The sequence below is a fragment of the Salvia miltiorrhiza genome, chromosome 1 (genome assembly GCF_028751815.1).
Source record: "Salvia miltiorrhiza cultivar Shanhuang (shh) chromosome 1, IMPLAD_Smil_shh, whole genome shotgun sequence".
NCBI classification, from domain to species: domain Eukaryota; kingdom Viridiplantae; phylum Streptophyta; class Magnoliopsida; order Lamiales; family Lamiaceae; genus Salvia; species Salvia miltiorrhiza.
The window spans coordinates 38,965,952-38,982,941 of NC_080387.1; the positions used below are offsets into that span (position 1 = coordinate 38,965,952).

General features: G+C 35.9%; 2 protein-coding genes across 2 annotated transcripts; both read right to left on the minus strand.

Annotated features, from left to right (window-relative positions):
- Positions 1-694: 694 nt before the first annotated feature.
- LOC131014766 (probable LRR receptor-like serine/threonine-protein kinase At3g47570) lies at positions 695-7,221 on the minus strand. The gene is made up of 5 exons (XM_057942855.1): positions 6,876-7,221; positions 4,971-5,935; positions 4,547-4,900; positions 1,621-3,609; positions 695-1,153 (listed from the first exon to the last, which is right to left on the minus strand). Exons 2-5 carry the CDS (start codon positions 5,875-5,877, stop codon positions 798-800), a joined length of 3,606 nt encoding a protein of 1,201 aa, XP_057798838.1. The 5' UTR covers positions 5,878-5,935; positions 6,876-7,221; the 3' UTR covers positions 695-797.
- A 6,922-nt stretch (positions 7,222-14,143) lies between these two features.
- Positions 14,144-16,070, minus strand: LOC131014774 (uncharacterized). Its single transcript, XM_057942865.1, has 2 exons — positions 15,182-16,070; positions 14,144-14,947 (listed from the first exon to the last, which is right to left on the minus strand). Exons 1-2 carry the CDS (start codon positions 15,542-15,544, stop codon positions 14,348-14,350), a joined length of 963 nt encoding a protein of 320 aa, XP_057798848.1. The 5' UTR covers positions 15,545-16,070; the 3' UTR covers positions 14,144-14,347.
- Positions 16,071-16,990: the final 920 nt, after the last annotated feature.

Here is a 16,990-nt window from a genome sequence, read left to right on the forward strand (position 1 = left end):
TTTAATTTGATATGTGTATCAAATTTCTTCTTCTATTTTCCCCTTTTGTTATAAAAGAAAATTTTAGCTTTTCTCATTTCTTATTCACTTTCAAGAAGATAATATTATCCCTTCTTAAAATAAAAGGAATGTATGAGAAATGATAGAATTTTCTTTAATAAAAAATTAGAGAAAAAAGAGAAGGAATTTAAAGGAATTTTTTTTGTTATCCCTAATTTTCTAATGATAAATTTATCAAGCAAAGATAACACACTCTAATTCGTTTCAACTCTATTTTCAAGTGTCCTTAATTAGTCGATTTGTTAAAAAATGTATACGTAGTTGAGTTCATTTTGACAATTTGATTCAATTAGAGGGATATAAGGCGACATGAGTGGTGACGTCGCGAAAGTCAGAGGGGTTGAGGAGCTTGCAAGCGGCGATGACAGGAAGATTAAAAATTATATATTTCACCTTAAAGTTGAAGTGGCAAAGTTAAAATTAATGTGGTGAATTTATTTATCAAAATAATTTTTCTCGCTCAATTTTTTGTTCATAAAAATATTTTTGGCGCGAAAAGCCGGTCTCGCTCAATTTTTTGTTCATAAAAATATTTTTCTCACTAGACTGGGCTCATAGAATTGTGACTCGGCCATTCCACAATTCTACTAATATAGCTTATAGGAGTGCCATCAATAAGAAACTTACACAAGGATGATACATAACACACTTCAGATAAACTTACATTGGTAAATTTGAACACATTTATTTTAAATTTTTAATGGATACTTTTCAAACATTGTTGTATATATGCTTGTTTATTCCTTGGTCTTTGCCATAAACATAGTTCTAATATAGTCCAAGTTGACTACAACTTCACGTATTTTGATTCTATCCAAAGGTGAAGTGGCTAAGCATTCCATTGCCAAACTCAAAAGAGATGCCAAGCATTGCTCATTCGCTAAGAAATCCTTCTCTTCTCCTTCTAGCAAAGTCGTGTCCACGACTTCAACTATCGCGTTCCTATGCAAAGCAAGGCTCACCCATGACTTCAAGCTCATTTCGTCGCCGAACATATCGTCCGTAGGCCTTTTATTAGTGCACAACTCCAGCAACATTATGCCAAAGCTGTATACGTCGCCGCCGGTGGACACGATGCCTTGAGCACCATATTCTGCATGGACAAAACCATCAAAAATTAAAAACATTGAAAACAATATTCAATGGAATCTTCGTAATCCATTAAAAATGTTTAGTAGATTCAAAATTTGAAAGCAAAAAATTTATAAAAGATAAACAGACTTGTGTAAAACCTTCTGACGGCTCAAGATTTGCCATATAGTACTCATACTCGACAAAAATCCAAATTCAGTGGTGTATTTGCATTTTTACTAAAAATGTTTAGCAAACTCAAAATTTGGTGGATAAAAATCATGTGACACTTTTATTAGAATCAAAATTCATATTCGGTGGTATTTTTAATTTTACTGGTGTTTGGTTCTGTGTATACTTGTCAAACTCCTATCTCGGCCCGAGCCCATCGGATAACCACACCTCGGCCCAGCCCAGCCCAAAATTGGATTGGTCGGGCCACCATATGTGAAAGACATAATTCTGATCAAACCAATGCAGAAAATTTACCTGGAGACATATATCCAATGGTAGCTAAGGTTCTGGTTTGAGCCATCAAGTTTCCCTCTCCAAACAGCTTGGCTATACCGAAATCACCCACACGCGCCGTCATATCTTTGTCCAGCAGCACATTACTCGGTTTCAAATCGCAGTGAACAATGGGGGATGTGAGGCCAACATGAAGATATTCCAAGGCAGACGCGATGTCCAGGGCCACGCCCACTCGTCGTTGCAAGTCCAAGAAGCGCTCATCACTGGAATGCAGCCATTCCTCAAGGCTGCCATTAGGCATGTACTCGTAGAGCAAAGCTTTGAAGTCCTCACTGCTGCAGCAGCCGATTATCTTGATCAGATTCCTATGCCGAATCGAGCTCAACACCTCTACCTCTGTATCAAAGCTCTTGCCCACTTTCTCAGACTGCAAGTTGAAAACTTTCACTGCAACAGTTAAGCCAGATAACAGAGTTCCTTTGTACACTGTCCCAAAACTTCCTCTTCCTAGTATGTTGCTCTCACTGAATCCATCTGTCGCCCGCTGCATCTCTAAGTAGGAGCTTCCTCTCCATGCACGAAGCATTGAAAGTTCGTCTTGTGGCTGCTCTTTCATCCTTGGTCTTCGTCTTTTCATCAGTAAAACGAGAGCGATGATCAGCATAATAAGGGCAAGTAGGCAAGGAGGCATCACATACTTGATGTACCAGATCCAAGAGTGCACACTCTTGGACCTCTGTCCACAATGTGGGACGCGTAGCTGCACCATACGAGTCTCACTACACAAACCATAGTTTTCTACGAACGATTCATCAGTGAAGTTAGCAAAAGAACCTCCTTCAGGAATCTCCCCTTCGAGTCTGTTGTGAGAGAGATTCAAGTACTTGAGGTAGGGGAGGTCCTCGAGTGATTTAGGTATAGAACCGGAAAAAGCATTAAACGAGATATCTAATGATTCCAAGCCTCTCAACTTACCGATTGATTCAGGAATAGGCCCTTGAAACTTGTTATGTGCCAAAGATAGCACAACCAACGACTCTGCTCTATCTATAGAGCTAGAGACGCCGCCTGAGAACTGATTCCACGACAAGTCCAAATCCGTCATAGCCCTCAAATTTCCTATCTCAGACGGCAGAGAGCCATTCAAACTGTTTGTGGACAAATTCAAGGCCACTAGATCATTGAGCTGCCATAAGGTGGATGGTACATTGCCTTCCAACTTATTAGAGTCGATGTATAATCTTCTCAAAGTTTTCATTTCACCAATACACGTAGGGATGTGCCCATGGAGCATGTTATGGCTCACGTACAAGTCCCCCAAACGGCTTAACTGGCAAAGGTATCCGGGGATGTACCCTTGAAGCTTGTTGTACTCGAGATATACGCGTATGAGTTGGCTTAGATTTCCCAGTGTGCTTGGTATGGATCCTGTTAGCTCGTTGCTGTCCAAATACAAGTCACGTAAGTTGATCAAGTTGCCAATTTCAGCAGGAATGGAACCTGTGATTCCACATCCAAACGCTCTGAAAATCTGAAAAGTAGCAGAGAAGTTGCCTATTGAAGCAGGAAGCATATCATTGAGCTGATTGAGTGAAAATTCTACTTCAGTCAATAATTGGCAGTTTGATAAAGAAGACAAGAAAGATGTTCCTGTTAGATTATTCTCTCCCATAAAAAGGCGTTGCAAGAGTCTTAGATCACCAAAATGGGGTACTACGCCACTGAAAGAGTTGGAGGTCATAGCCAGGACAACAAGACTAGAAGCATTGGCGATGGAGCTTGGAATTGGTCCACTGAGTTTGTTGTCGCCCAAAAAAAGCCGTTGTAGATTGGGAAGTGAAAGCCCCATTGTTGAAGGAAGCTTCCCAGTGAAGTGATTCATTGAAAAATCCATCTCCTTCATTGATGATATGTTGAAGATAGAGATTGGGATGCCACCAGATAACCCGTTGACAGAGACAGAGATTTGCACCAGATTAAGGCTACCTAGCTCAGCAGGTAACTCACCTGAAAATCAGAAAATGTTTGTGACCTTCAAAATTCAGAATGTAACAGGGAGGAAAAGGGGTATGTTTTCTGTATATGACTTTGTTATTCTTGTATTGAATTTTTTATTGTATGCCAAGTAATGATTCAGCTTTCTTCACTAGTAATATATTAAAGTGTATTTCCCATCTGTTTTCATTTGTATAGTACAACATCTTTTTCAATCTCTCTTCTTCTTTTCTCCTTCCCCTTTTTCATAATTCAAAGTACTCGAACTAATTTTTCAAATCAATTTGGATGCACTCATAATTTCTGTAACATTATGTAATTATTTAACACTTTATTAAAAACCCATTTTCTTTTTAGGATTAATCATATTTCGTGTCTTCAATTTTTAAAGTTTTCAGAAAATATCTTCAATTTTTGTCTTCTTTAAAAAAACTCCAAATTTTCAGTACTTTTTAAAAAAAGATACTCTATCTCATTATGTAAAATCTGGCAACAAAATGATGAGTCACGTCGCCTGATTCTTAAGTGGAAATGTGGAATGATGTGGATTTATTGGATGGGGTGGAAAGAAAAAATGTATTTAAGAATCTGACGAGATGACTCATCACTACATCACTGAATTTTGTATAATGAGAAATTTTTTAAGCTTTCCTTTGAATTCAAAATCATTATTGACTTAAGATTTCATAATATCATTCCATCTTGGTGACTACAGACATTTATCTGTAGCATGTCTATTTTCAAACCCCCAGCCCAATCACACAAACAGAATAGTCGTATTGAATTTATGATTTCAATTCTTCATTGCTAAGATTTAAAAATGTAAAAGATAGGGTTAGGAAAACAAGAATAAGAAAAAGACATGCCCACAGGCCACATAGAGGAACCCCCAATTATAAATAAATAAATAAGGAAAAAGAAAGAAGAGGAGAAAGAAACAGCAAGTTACCTGTGAAGTTGTTTGTGCCTAGAAATAGGTAATTTAGAGCGGTAAGATTTGCAAGACACTTAGGTATGTTGCCCGTGAAGTTGTTGTTGTACAATGAAATCAAATAGAGGCTTCTGCAGTTGCATATTCTGTCTGAAACTCGGCCACTTAACCGATTGGAGCCAAGAAACAGCTGCTCAAGTTTAGGTGCACCACCACTCGGAAGGCCTCCCGAGAGAGTGTTGTTTGAGAGATCCAACATCTCGAGAGAGGACATGTTGAAGATATAAGATGGGATTTGCCCCGTCAGAGACGCATGTTGTAGACTGAGCACCTGCAAACGCGAGAGGTTGCGTATGTCCGGTGGAATCCCCCCTGAGAGAAATTAAAGATGAAGAGATGATGATGATGATGATGATATGATGAAATAGAAACACATACATACCATCATGGAAGGAGTTGGACCCCAGATACAAGGTTTCAAGGTTGGCTAACAATCCGATTGAACTCGGTATGCTGCCATTGAAATTGTTATAGGACAAGGACAAATCTCGCAGCCTGCTGCAGTTGTGGATACCAAACGGAATGTTCCCACCAAGTAGGTTTGCAGAGATATGAAGTCCACTCAGTTGAGGCACGTTGTTACACATGCTGTTTGGGAGCTCACCAGATAGACTGTTAGCTGTCAGATCGATCCCTTCGATTCTAGGCAGCTCGAATATTCCATCTGGGATAGAATCTGCAATCTGGCCATTGTACTTGAGGTCTAATGTTGTCAAGAACGAGAGATTGCCAATCTCTAGTGGGATGACTCCACCAAGAGAATTGTAGGCCAGGTTCAGAATCCTCAGCTTAGTGTTGTTACCTATTGACCGCGGGATGCTGCCAGAGAAGGCGTTTCCATTGAGACGAACACTCTCTAGCTCCCTCAAGCTTCCCAGCCATGACGGTATCTCCCCACTGAGTTGGTTGAATCCAGCTTCAAAGACTCTGAGATGGCTCAACTTAGACAGGTCTTGGGGTATGGAGCCTGTGAAGTTGTTATCAGTAAGCACTAAAGACTCGAGGGATGTGAGGTTTCCAAGAGTGGGAACAATAGGGCCTTGAAAGCCAAAGCCGGAGACATTGAGGGCCATCACTCTTCCATCGCTGCAAGAGACGCCAATCCAGCTGCACACAGATGCATCAGTAGACCAGTTTTTCTTCAAGATTTCGTAAGGGTCTGAGATGATGGCGGTTTTGAAGGAAACAAGAGCATCTTCATCTGTAGCTAGTGTTTTGGCTGAGCAGATTGTGCAAATTCTTGATAACACAACTGCAACGTGAATGAAGAAGCAACAAGGTTTCACCATGTTGGGCCGGCTTCAAACTGGATGACACGTGCAAGCTTCTTTTTGGAATAACTCAGACCTTAAACAATTAACACGTAAAAAAGCTTAAGATACAGATGCTATGCAATTCTAATGTGGAAACGAGAAGCCTTCTAAAGAAAATTAATCTCAGTAATTTGGTTTAAGTTGGAAATAATTGATTAATTGACCCCACTTTCCCAATGCACAAGCTGGCGTATTTATGGCAAATAATAGCATTTCCAACTACCTAAAAGGGACATATTGAATAAACAGAGAGTTCCTCAGTTACATTGGAGTATATCTCCTAGTCTGGAGATATCAATCAAACCCCTTGATTAACTAAACTAGTATTAAATTGAAAAACAAAAATAAGAAAACAAAATCGAATCGATAAGCAATTAAGCATCTCAGACATCAATAGGCCTCACCGGAATTTAAAAAATCAATTGTTCAACTATTAATTAATAATAAAAATTACGAACGAACATAGTATCATTGCAGATGTAAAATCATTTTTCTCAAAAAAATGAAAAATTATAACGGCGAAACTTAGCATTTTTCCTTAGACTTCGACTAAATAGAAGTTAGTTTCAAAGTGTTTTTTTGAATTGGTTCGAGTACAATTGTAATTTTTTTTACTCTATTTTATGAAGTAGTCTAAAATAATCTATTTATCTTTGAACGAAAAATAATCTATTTATTCTAAACAGTAAATTGCCAAAATTGGAATTCAAGTCAAATGAAAAGGTCGTAGACGACGACGGCAATGACATAATAATAATTTATTTTGTGTTTTCCCATGCTTCACAGTAATTGAGAAATGAATATTAATTAGGTCTCATGCGGATAAAAGTCAAGAATAAAAATGCCAACAAGTTTTTTTAATCAGTTCAATACACACTTAAAATGATTAATGATTTCATATTTTTTGAGAAAAATGATTTTATAATTTTTTAGAGGGTGATTCTATTCCTGCATCAAAGGAGAGTAATGTATACCTTCTTTTCCTGCAGATATGGAGCTTAGGGATCAGAAAAAAAGAGTGGCTGAAGAAGAAGCTAGCGTTAGGAAATCAGGATTTGAGATGAGACTTCTACCAAGCTCTGAAGAGGATGCAGCTTCTGCTTCTTCCTTTTTCTTTCAAAAATCATTACACTTTCATGGTATTCGAATCCAATATCATTCTGTAATACACAAACATCTTGTCAGACAACAAACGAAACAAGTGCAAAGTGGATTGAACCTCTGCACAACTAAAGCAAGATGAAGGCATCCAAATGTTGGAGTATGATCTATGACACAATCTCTACACGCGAAAACACCCTGCACATTAAATGGATAGCTAATTCTGGTAATTATTGCTCAACTTTTATTAAAAAAAAAAGAAAAAATTAAAAAGTGAAACTTTAGATTTCAGTCAACAATTGCGGCTTTGAACGATTAAGTGCTGGTTTCAATTCTTCATGAGGCAAGGCAATAACTTGATGCATTAAAGGCGCCGCCTCAAGAACAAAATTTAGCAATACAAAGCGTAATAGTATTAAAAGTCAAACTGTCGTTGCAAAGAATCAGAATAAAAGCGTAATAACAGACATCATGTTATGGAGAAATACTGTAATATATTATCTCTGATTTCATAATTTGCATCCAATATTTCCGTCGCAGAACTCTAAAGAAGTTTCAGACTATAAGAAAAAATAAGGAAAATTAATCGGAGTTGATGTTTGTATTAATTATTTCATGTGATTCTCATAAATTTGAATTGGAGGCTATACAGTTCTTTTGAGAGTTATATATTGGGGGCTATAAATATTTTCATATTACAATTGAGGTTATACGTGTTTATTCTTTCAGATTTATTTAAAATTAATTTAATTTGAGAGCTATAAAAGAAAGGGTAAAATTATAAATTTTTAATTAATTATCATTAATATTTTAAAACAATGACTATAAGGAGTAAAATGGGGGCTATGAATAGAATCACCCTTTTTTAGAATGCAAATTTGGAGTAATCGTGATACAAAGGATCTTGGGCCAAGCCCAAAGATTTTCGCAATCAACCTTGGGCTTGAATATGCGTTTGTGTAAATGGGCATTCTTATCAAAACGTCTTCAAATTGACCATGTAGCATTTGGTTTTGGTTTCAAAAATATATCTTTGTTTCCTTTAAAAAAAAAAATGATACAAAAGACATATTTGTACATTATAAATTAAAAATTCAAAAATATTATATAGATTTGCATGATTTTGTATACAACATAAAAATGTGGTATATGCTATATAAATAATTATTAACTTTATATAATCATAATACATAATACCAAACAATATATTATATTTTATATATATATTTTGAATTAGAATTACAAGAGGTATTTAAATATAATCAAATAAGCAACCCGCACACAGGCGGGACCTCGTCTCTACACCACACAAAGGTGAAAAAATGAATTGAATCCAAGACCTCTCACAAAGAGCATTTTGGTGTCTCGGGTTTATCACTAGAGCTAAGTCTCATTGACATATTTTATAAATATTTTAATACATTATATTAAACATAATACTAATATAACGTATAGGAAAAAGCCTCTCTATCAAACAAACTAGATGAGAAACTTATGAGTCCGGTGCGGCTAATCTGTGTTGGTTCGGTAGTTGCAAGTTCTGCAAAGGTTCTTATAATAATAAACTCATAAACTTTCATGTTACAATATAAAAGAGGTAACCTACTTTGATCTACAAGATGAGGTAAGCACAATTAAGTCTCAAGACTAATTTCTTGACTTAGACTAATTAAATCTTAATGTTGGAATTATTCTGTCTGTGTTAGTTGAATTTGTGACACCCTGGTGTTTCAAATGTATACTCATATTCTGTGAGATTTCTTTTGTGTTAAATATGTTGTCTGAACAACAAACACAAGGCATTTTTGTTTGTAGTTGTGTGTATTTTAATTTTTGACTGCAGGATTATGGATTTGTTTAGTAAAATATTTAATTGAGTGAAATGTTGTTTTAAGGCAGGCATGAATTTCCGGTGAGGGACAAAAAGCATGAGATCCGGTTAGAATTTGGAATTTTGTTTACTGTATTATTATATTCCCTCAGCAGAGTTCAACCCCCTAAAAAGGGGAAGAAATTGGCACCAAAGGGAATAAAATCGTCTTGGAATTGATGTGTGTTTCCTCCATAAGTGTGTGTGTGTGTGTGAGAGAGAGAAGGTCAAATAATCAATTGAAATTTTATTTTGCAATTTTTGTTAGCTTTCATGAGATTAATAATATTTATAATTTGTACTTAAAGAGATACCAAACGGTGCAAATTCCTGTATGTAATTGTAAACGGTAAGGTCTAGAGTTTAAACTCCACCGTTTTTCTTCTCCCAAGCTAAAAAAAAAACTTATGTAATTTTGTTAGTTTTTGCCGTGTGTGTATGAGATTAATAACATTTGTAACTTTGTTAATTTTTGACGATGAAGCGCAGTCTGTTGGTAAGACGCTTCTCCTCCAACCAATAGATCAGAGGTTCGAGTCACCCTAGGAGCTACATCATGAGTGGATTTTTTTTCTTTTCTTTGGTTGTAACAAATTAAAAAAAAATGTTATGAATTTATCATTTGGTATGAATTTAAAATTGAATCACACGGTCTATATTATTTATATTTATAACATTATATCATTTAAAATAAACACGAATCAAATCACACTTAGAAAGGGTCAAATAGAGAGACGTAGAACCTTCATCATAGTATTGGATATGATATAAAGTAAAAGGGGAGAAGAAAAGGTGACACTAAGTTAAATCACAACTTTTAATACATCTCGAAACTACCTAATCAAAAAGGAAATGTCCTCAACATTATCTCTTAATAACCTTTTTTTTTTCAGTTGGCTTCATTTGATTCGACCATTACGCAGAATTCATTATGTCTTGATTTCAAGGGTGAGATCGCAAAATTTAAATCATATATATAGTACAATATTTAAACATGAATAAATATCATTGTGTAGCATATAATATGTTCGTGCATACAAAATGTCTATACTTTCGATAATAACATACACTACTTTATAAATTAACTTCGTATTCAAATCTAGGTTCGATGCATTTTTTTGATATTGTCGAATTGGCCTAGAAAATAAGCAGAAAGCAATGTCTTTTACTCAAGTATCTAGATTTGAAATCGAAGTCAATTTTTGAGTTTTTTTTTATATAAATATTTTATACTATATGTGTGTGTATAAATAAGAAGTACAATAAAAAAGTATAATACATTGTTATAATACTATATATATTATCCATGTTAATTGCTTAACATTTTACATTAATTTGTTAAATTTTATGTTATTTGTATCTTATTTTTCTTTCTTAATTAATTTTTAATGTTGGATTTGAGTTAATCTTCAAGTTAAAAGTAAAATTATGAATTATTAATAATGAAAATTTAGTTTATTTGTTTAGAAGATGAAACATTTTTTTAAAAATCACTCATAAAAATATGTCTTTATATGCTTTCAATGTAGTTGATGTTAAATTAATTGAATTGCGAACAACTATTTATTATATTAAGTGACTGTTAAAAGAATCCATGAAAATGAACTGTACAGAATGGTAAAGAAAAAATTGCTTCGTGGGCTCCCACCTCCGAACGCCCGTGTAAATAATTTCAGACGTTATAGTTTAACACATTCAGCCCCTAATAATAAATTCTGGATCCGCTCCTGCACACATAATATCATACTACAAGCTTATAGTTATGACGATCACCAACCCCATTTGAAATTTGACGGATTGGCCCGAATGAATTCAAGAAAAACAATTAGGGCCAAAAATATATACTTATATAGTCGGATTAATAAGAACCGAACATCCAGAAAATGAAATAGGGCGAGAATCGAGAATATGGGGATTTTGAGATGGGGAAAAGGAGTTTAATTTGATGATGATGATCAAACACATTGCTATCAAAGGGGGAAGTGAATCAGACAAAAGCTTCACACAATGCAAAAAATGCATATTGCTTTTGACATTAAAGCCAAATCCAAGAATCTAACAGTCTTTTTTGTTACTGCTCCAAAACCATTTCTACCACTTTCATCATTCCTCCTCAAACATCAAATCCATTACAGCAACCAGAATTATTCAAATCACTGCCACAAACCATCACTATGTTGCAAGAATATGCAACCACAAATTATTTCAAATTTCAGAAGACATTTTATTGCATTAGAAAGAAAAAGAAATTAATTACCCATGTTTGTTTACAACAAAGAAGTTTCCATGCTTTAGTGTTTTACTACTTTCTTGAAATGGAAGACACAAACACTACTTTTATGCTTGGTTGAGATATGTTTCTTCTTGTATTATACCTTGTAGCAGTCATGTCATGTTTCCCTTTTCTTTCGCTTTTTTTTTTTAAAAAAGAAAATTATCATGAAAAAATAATAAAAATGGTAAATATCACTTTTTAGTCTATCGTTTGAGCGTTTTCTCAAAATTATCCCACCCTAAGGGTAATTACAAAATAATACTCATCGTTTCATTTTTTTCTTGTTTGTGACCTGCAAAAATAATCCAACGACTGCAAAATGAGGTATTCCGACAAACAGTCATGTGTCAATACACATGGAATTAAAAAAATAAAAAACAAAATTCACACACACACAAATCATTAATCACACGCACAAATCATGCTGTAGATTGGCGTCCACCGGCCAGAAGGGGATTGCGTCGGCCACTCTGAAATCCATAGTAGTGAGGTTTGTCATCGAACAACATACCTAGAAATGAAGTGAGCTCGATTTTGTAGGAAGGCAGATTGAAGGCGCCGATGGCGACGATTGGATCCCAAAATAAGGGATTCATACAGCCAGTGAAGATAACAAGGAAGGGGAGCACTGATCCGACGACATTATCGTCAAGCTTGACGAGAACCTCGCGGTAGACGCCATGGCCACGCGTGATGTTCAAGCCGTTGGATTCGATATAGTAATACATGGGATTTTTGTACCAGAACTCGTCGATGCCGTTGGGGGAGACGTACACCTCAATCACGACTCTGTACATGTTGTTAGGGATTTGGATCCCCTGGTAAACGGTGTCGTTCGCGCTCTGGATTTGGAACCAGAACCCTTCGTCTCCGGCACTCGACACCGGGATGATCAAATCGGCGGGGACTTGGTCCAGTTAGAGCGACACGTTCGACACGAACGACAGTGGGCAGCTATGTTTGAGTTTCCTAGCGGCAATCGGTTGGGCTGTTGATGTTGTAGAAGAGGAGGGTGACGTTGATTTGGAAGCTGGCGGTGTAGAATTTTATTTTTTATTTTTTATTTTTTATTTTTTTAATTCCATGTGTATTGACACATGGCTGTTCGCCGGAACATCTCATTTTGCAGTCGCCAGATTATTTTTGCGGGTCACAAACAAGAAAAAAAATGAAACGATGGGTATTATTTTGTAATTACCCTTAGGGTGGGATATTTTTAGGAAAACACTCAAACGATGGGCCATAAAGGGATATTTACCCTAATAAAAATGAGGGATAATTTTTTTTTAGATTAATGGTTACTTTTACTCCTTCTCAAAGACAAAAAAGTAAAAATATTCATTATAGTAGAAAACTATAAAACTACTCATTTTGGGCTTAAAATGACAAAATTGCTCTTACTTAAATGGCAAAACTTGCTGAAATCGCTAACTTTGATCGACCAATGTAAGTCGAGTATTAGTAGTAAAATGCACTAAAGCTTGATATGTTCGATCATTGTGAGTCGAGCATTAATATGTTTGTGGTAGATATATTAATGCTCAACCTCCGCGAGTTGAGCATTAGTGATAAAATACACTAATGCTCGACATGCCCAACCAATGTGAATCGAACATTCTTAGAAAATGCACTAATGCTCGATATTTGTCAATTGCGAGTCCAACTTTGCAAAATACATAAGAGCAAACAAAGTCCTGAATGAGTATAATTTATATATTTTGTAAAGATGGATATTTTTTTTGTTTTTCTTCCAGAATGACTAATATTATTTTGCCCTAATTAATTTTTATCTTTTTTTTATAAATTAACAATATTAAATAAATAAATAAATAAATTTAAAGGCCACGTCACATGGAACTTGAACCCAAGACATTTGGCCTTAAACATTAATCCGCTATCATTTGGCCAACACTTCATTCCAAGGAGGATAATATGTGTTAATAGGTAAAAATGCAATATTCCTTATGTTGTATATGAAAAATGTTCTACTTTATAAACTTAATCATTTTATGCCCTAATTATGTGAAGTACCTATTTTACCCTTTGATGTTGATGAGTTTGCTTGGTTTTTTGTGAAAGTGTTATATATTTGACCGATTTGACAGCTATCAGTTATAAAAATCAACGATTTGACAGCTATCAGTTAAGAGTACATATATGATATAACCATAACCGGTGAGTGACTAGATCATGTATCCGTCTGGGCATACACATGATCTAGCCATCCACCGATCATATGTACTCTTGACTGATAGCTGTCAAATCGTTGACTTTTATGATTGATAGCTGTCAAATCAGTCAAATGACACAAGAAAAAGCAAATTCATCAAATCAAAGGGTATTTAAAGAATATGACATAAAATGCCTATGTTTATAAAAAAGAGCATTTTTCACATATAACTTAAGGAATAGGGCATTTTAAATTTTCACTCAAATAATATTATCTCTTTATTTTTAGTGTGATAATATTATCCTTTTTCGTAGTGAAAATGAGAAATAGAAATTGTTAAATTCTTTATTCTTAAAAATGAAAAAAATAAAGAATTTAAAAGAAGATTTTTTTAATCCTAAATCTTTTTTTTATGATAAATTTACAAACAAAACACACCCTTATTAAAAAAAAAAAACAATCTAGAGACGATTTTAGGCTTGAACGTGCTTTATAAATCATTATAGTAATAACATGATTTTTTTTTTGTAATTAAAATAGATGCCTTTAAGTTTTTCAGATAACCGGTAAAATGACGCATGACTTTTTTAGGCATCGACAAAAAATCTGATAAATACTCGCACACCATTCACGAAAGGATGTCATATGAATATTGAATTTGAAATAACCTCGTCAAAATGTATCGAAAACTAAAATCAAAACAAACTGCTTAATTTTAATTAGCAATTAACACTTTATCTTTTTACTTTTTCACTTTCAACATATTCCCATTTTGGCTTCCTACAAAAAAATACAGCTGCTGTGAAAACAATAGAGCAAAAAGAGCTTAACAAGAAAGAGATTCTTCAAGATTGTCCATGTATGAGAGAGAAAGTGAGAGAGAACCAAAGAAACTAAAAATAAAAATTAAGTTACAGTCAAACAACTTCTGAGATTCTTTTCTTTCTCCCCTAAAAAAACTTGTATTTTCCTCACATTTCTTGAAATTGCCTTTCTCCCAAAAAACAAAAAAAAAAAGGATTTTTTTTTTCTACCTATGACTGCAGAAATCCAAGAGCTTCTTCCTCCCTTCAACAATCTCATCAAAGAAATCATCAAGCTGGCCCACAATATTCTCCGCCCCAGCCCTCAAAATCCCGAAATTGCCCTTCAAAACCTCCACCCTCTCCCTCAGCGCCGGCTCGGGCTCCCAATCCGCCGCCGCGCACCGCCGCTCCAGCTCGGCCCGCAGCTCGTCCATGGCGGTCCGGGACCGCCGGAACTCGTTCAGCAGCACCCCGGCCCGGCCCGTGATCTGGCCAACCTCCGCCGCCACCCGCCGCTGCAGCCGCGCCGTCGAGATCATGAGCGCCGAGCCGAAAAAGAGGCCGCCTGAGCCCGAGCCGCTGCCATCGGGCTCGGGCCGGCAGTAGACCAGCCCGTATAGCAGGATCATCAGCAGCAGCGAGCTCACGTTCCTCATCGCGAATAAAACCCCTCTGAATCCGTTGAATCCGTTGAGCTTCGATTCGATTGAAACTTTGTCGTCGAATTTGAGAGATAATGGCTCGATTCTCGTCTCCATCAAGGCCCGATTTTCCTCCTCCAGGCCAACCGCCTCCCTCTTGCAGCCCGATATGGCCCGAATCACCTGAATTCGTGATGAAAAAAAAAATCAATCTTTTTGGGTTTGAGATTGGTAATTTGGTGAATTCAACTAGGCCCCATTAATAAAAACTCAAATCTTTTTGTGCAAAAGATTGGTAATTTGGTGAATCAACACGACCCCATTTATAAAAATTCAACTTTTTGTGTTAAAGATTGGTGATTTGGTGAATTGGAGACGAGCCGATTGATAAAGTTAGGATCTTTATGGATTTTGTACCTGGCGGGCCAGCTGCGGGCTGAGGCGGCGGTGGGGGGCGTCGAGGGAGGCGGCGATGTTGAGGCCGGCGGAGTAGTAATTCTCCATGCTTGAAACGCCTTGTTTGAGCACGTGGCAGATTTCCCAAAGCTTGGAGCTTTCATCCATGTACTCGTCTAGCCATTTTTCACCTACTGGAAGGTGAAGTTTTTGAACTAAAAGGGTTAACTGTGTGTGGAATGATCTGAGGAGGGAGAGGGCTCTTTGGAGGAACTGGATAGACATGAAGGAGTTGGACATAAAAGCTCGTTCGAGGTCGTCTATGCCGCGTGTGAGGAAGTTGTAGAAGCCATTGACAGAGTTGGTGGATGAAGGATCCATCATAAGGGATGAGAGGAGGTTTGGAGGGGGAAGAACAAGTGAGGTTGGAGGGAGAGGTATTTAAGAGAGAGGAGAGAGAGAATGGGATTATGGGAATAAGAATTGGAATGGAATAACAATCTTAGAAGCTCAAGGTTGGAAAAGGATTGTTGGGAGCAATGATGATTGTTTCCTTTGGAGGGGAAAGGATGATTGGTAATCTGCCATTTTCATTGTTTAATGGGCAGAAAGAAAGAGGGGGAAGGAAGGAAAAGAAGAAGGGGAAAACAATATCACATCTCTCTCTCTCTCTAAAGAAGCAAAGGAGGGGTGAGAGAGAAAGCATGCAACATGAAATCCTCATGTGCTACTCTTCTCCAATTCCTACCTTCTTTTATGCTTCATCCTCTCTTTCGTACCGTGTTGTAAGTGAGTTTATGTGTATAATACGGTGTCATCGTTATACATTCTATCACTGATTTCGATTATGTGTATGAGTTGGGTGTGTTTACATATTTGAAATGAAATAGTACAAGATTATGTTATTATCTTTTATCAAGTGGGAGAGATTTTTCTTTTTCATTCTTTTTTGTTCTTTTACTATTTCCTAGCAAAAGAAATGCATAAGTTGGGACAAGTTGGTAGTTCAAAGCCTTGCCCTCTTGGACAATGTTGTTAATGATGTTAGATATGAGCTTCATTGGTTTGTAAAATGTTTGACCAAGAATGGCTAGGATTGGGAATCTTCTCTCTCTCTTGAATTTGTTCCTCAATTCTTTTGTGTGTGTTTCTTCTTGTTCTTCCATTTTGGATTAATGGGCACTTGTTTCCTCCTTTTCTTCCTCGAGCAACTGAATTTGTTTCCTTTACTTCTCTATTCTATTGAAATTTGTGGGGCTTTGTTTTCTCCTAGATGCATGTATATATGTTAGTCTACACTCTTTTCGATTTTCATTTTCAAGATAATTGGGTTAATTTAACAATAAATCTTAATATTAAAAGCTTCTAGAGGATGAATAGATTTTTTTGTAAATGATAAAATATAAGGGTTAAATAATAGCAGAACTAGAACATTTACGACGCATTGCATCTATTTTTTTTTTTTACTTTTTTTAGTTACAACTCTTAATACTCACACACGTTAATTAGGTGATTCGAACCTTCAATTAAATAATTAGAAGATAATTTTTTTATTAATTAAACTGAGTTTTTTGTACTAGTTCTTTTTTTTTTTGAGAAAGGAGTAAAATTAAGGATGATTACATGATCTAATGTATTTTCAAGTTAACTGTGTCCTACACTTTTTTTTTTCGTTCTTTTTTTCTAAATCTTTTTCGTTTTAAATCTTTTTTGTTACATAAAAGGAATAAAATGATGGGATTCTTCCTTTGAATTTGTTGTTGTTGTACTTAAAAATCAGTCTTTTTAGGCCACCGAAAAACTCCTTTTACTATTCCTTTTGCATTCCTT

Excerpts from the sequence above, each read along its gene's own strand:
- LOC131014774 (XM_057942865.1), bottom strand. The coding sequence starts at position 15,544 with ATGATGGATCCTTCATCCACCAACTCTGTCAATGGCTTCTACAACTTC. Across the intron at positions 14,948-15,181 it reads GCCCGCAGCTGGCCCGCCAG|GTGATTCGGGCCATATCGGG; the intron begins GTACAAAATCCA and ends TCACGAATTCAG.
- LOC131014766 (XM_057942855.1), bottom strand. The coding sequence starts at position 5,877 with ATGGTGAAACCTTGTTGCTTCTTCATTCACGTTGCAGTTGTGTTATCA. Across the intron at positions 4,901-4,970 it reads GTCCAACTCCTTCCATGATG|GGGGGATTCCACCGGACATA; the intron begins GTATGTATGTGT and ends AATTTCTCTCAG. Across the intron at positions 1,154-1,620 it reads CATTGGATATATGTCTCCAG|AATATGGTGCTCAAGGCATC; the intron begins GTAAATTTTCTG and ends TTGTCCATGCAG.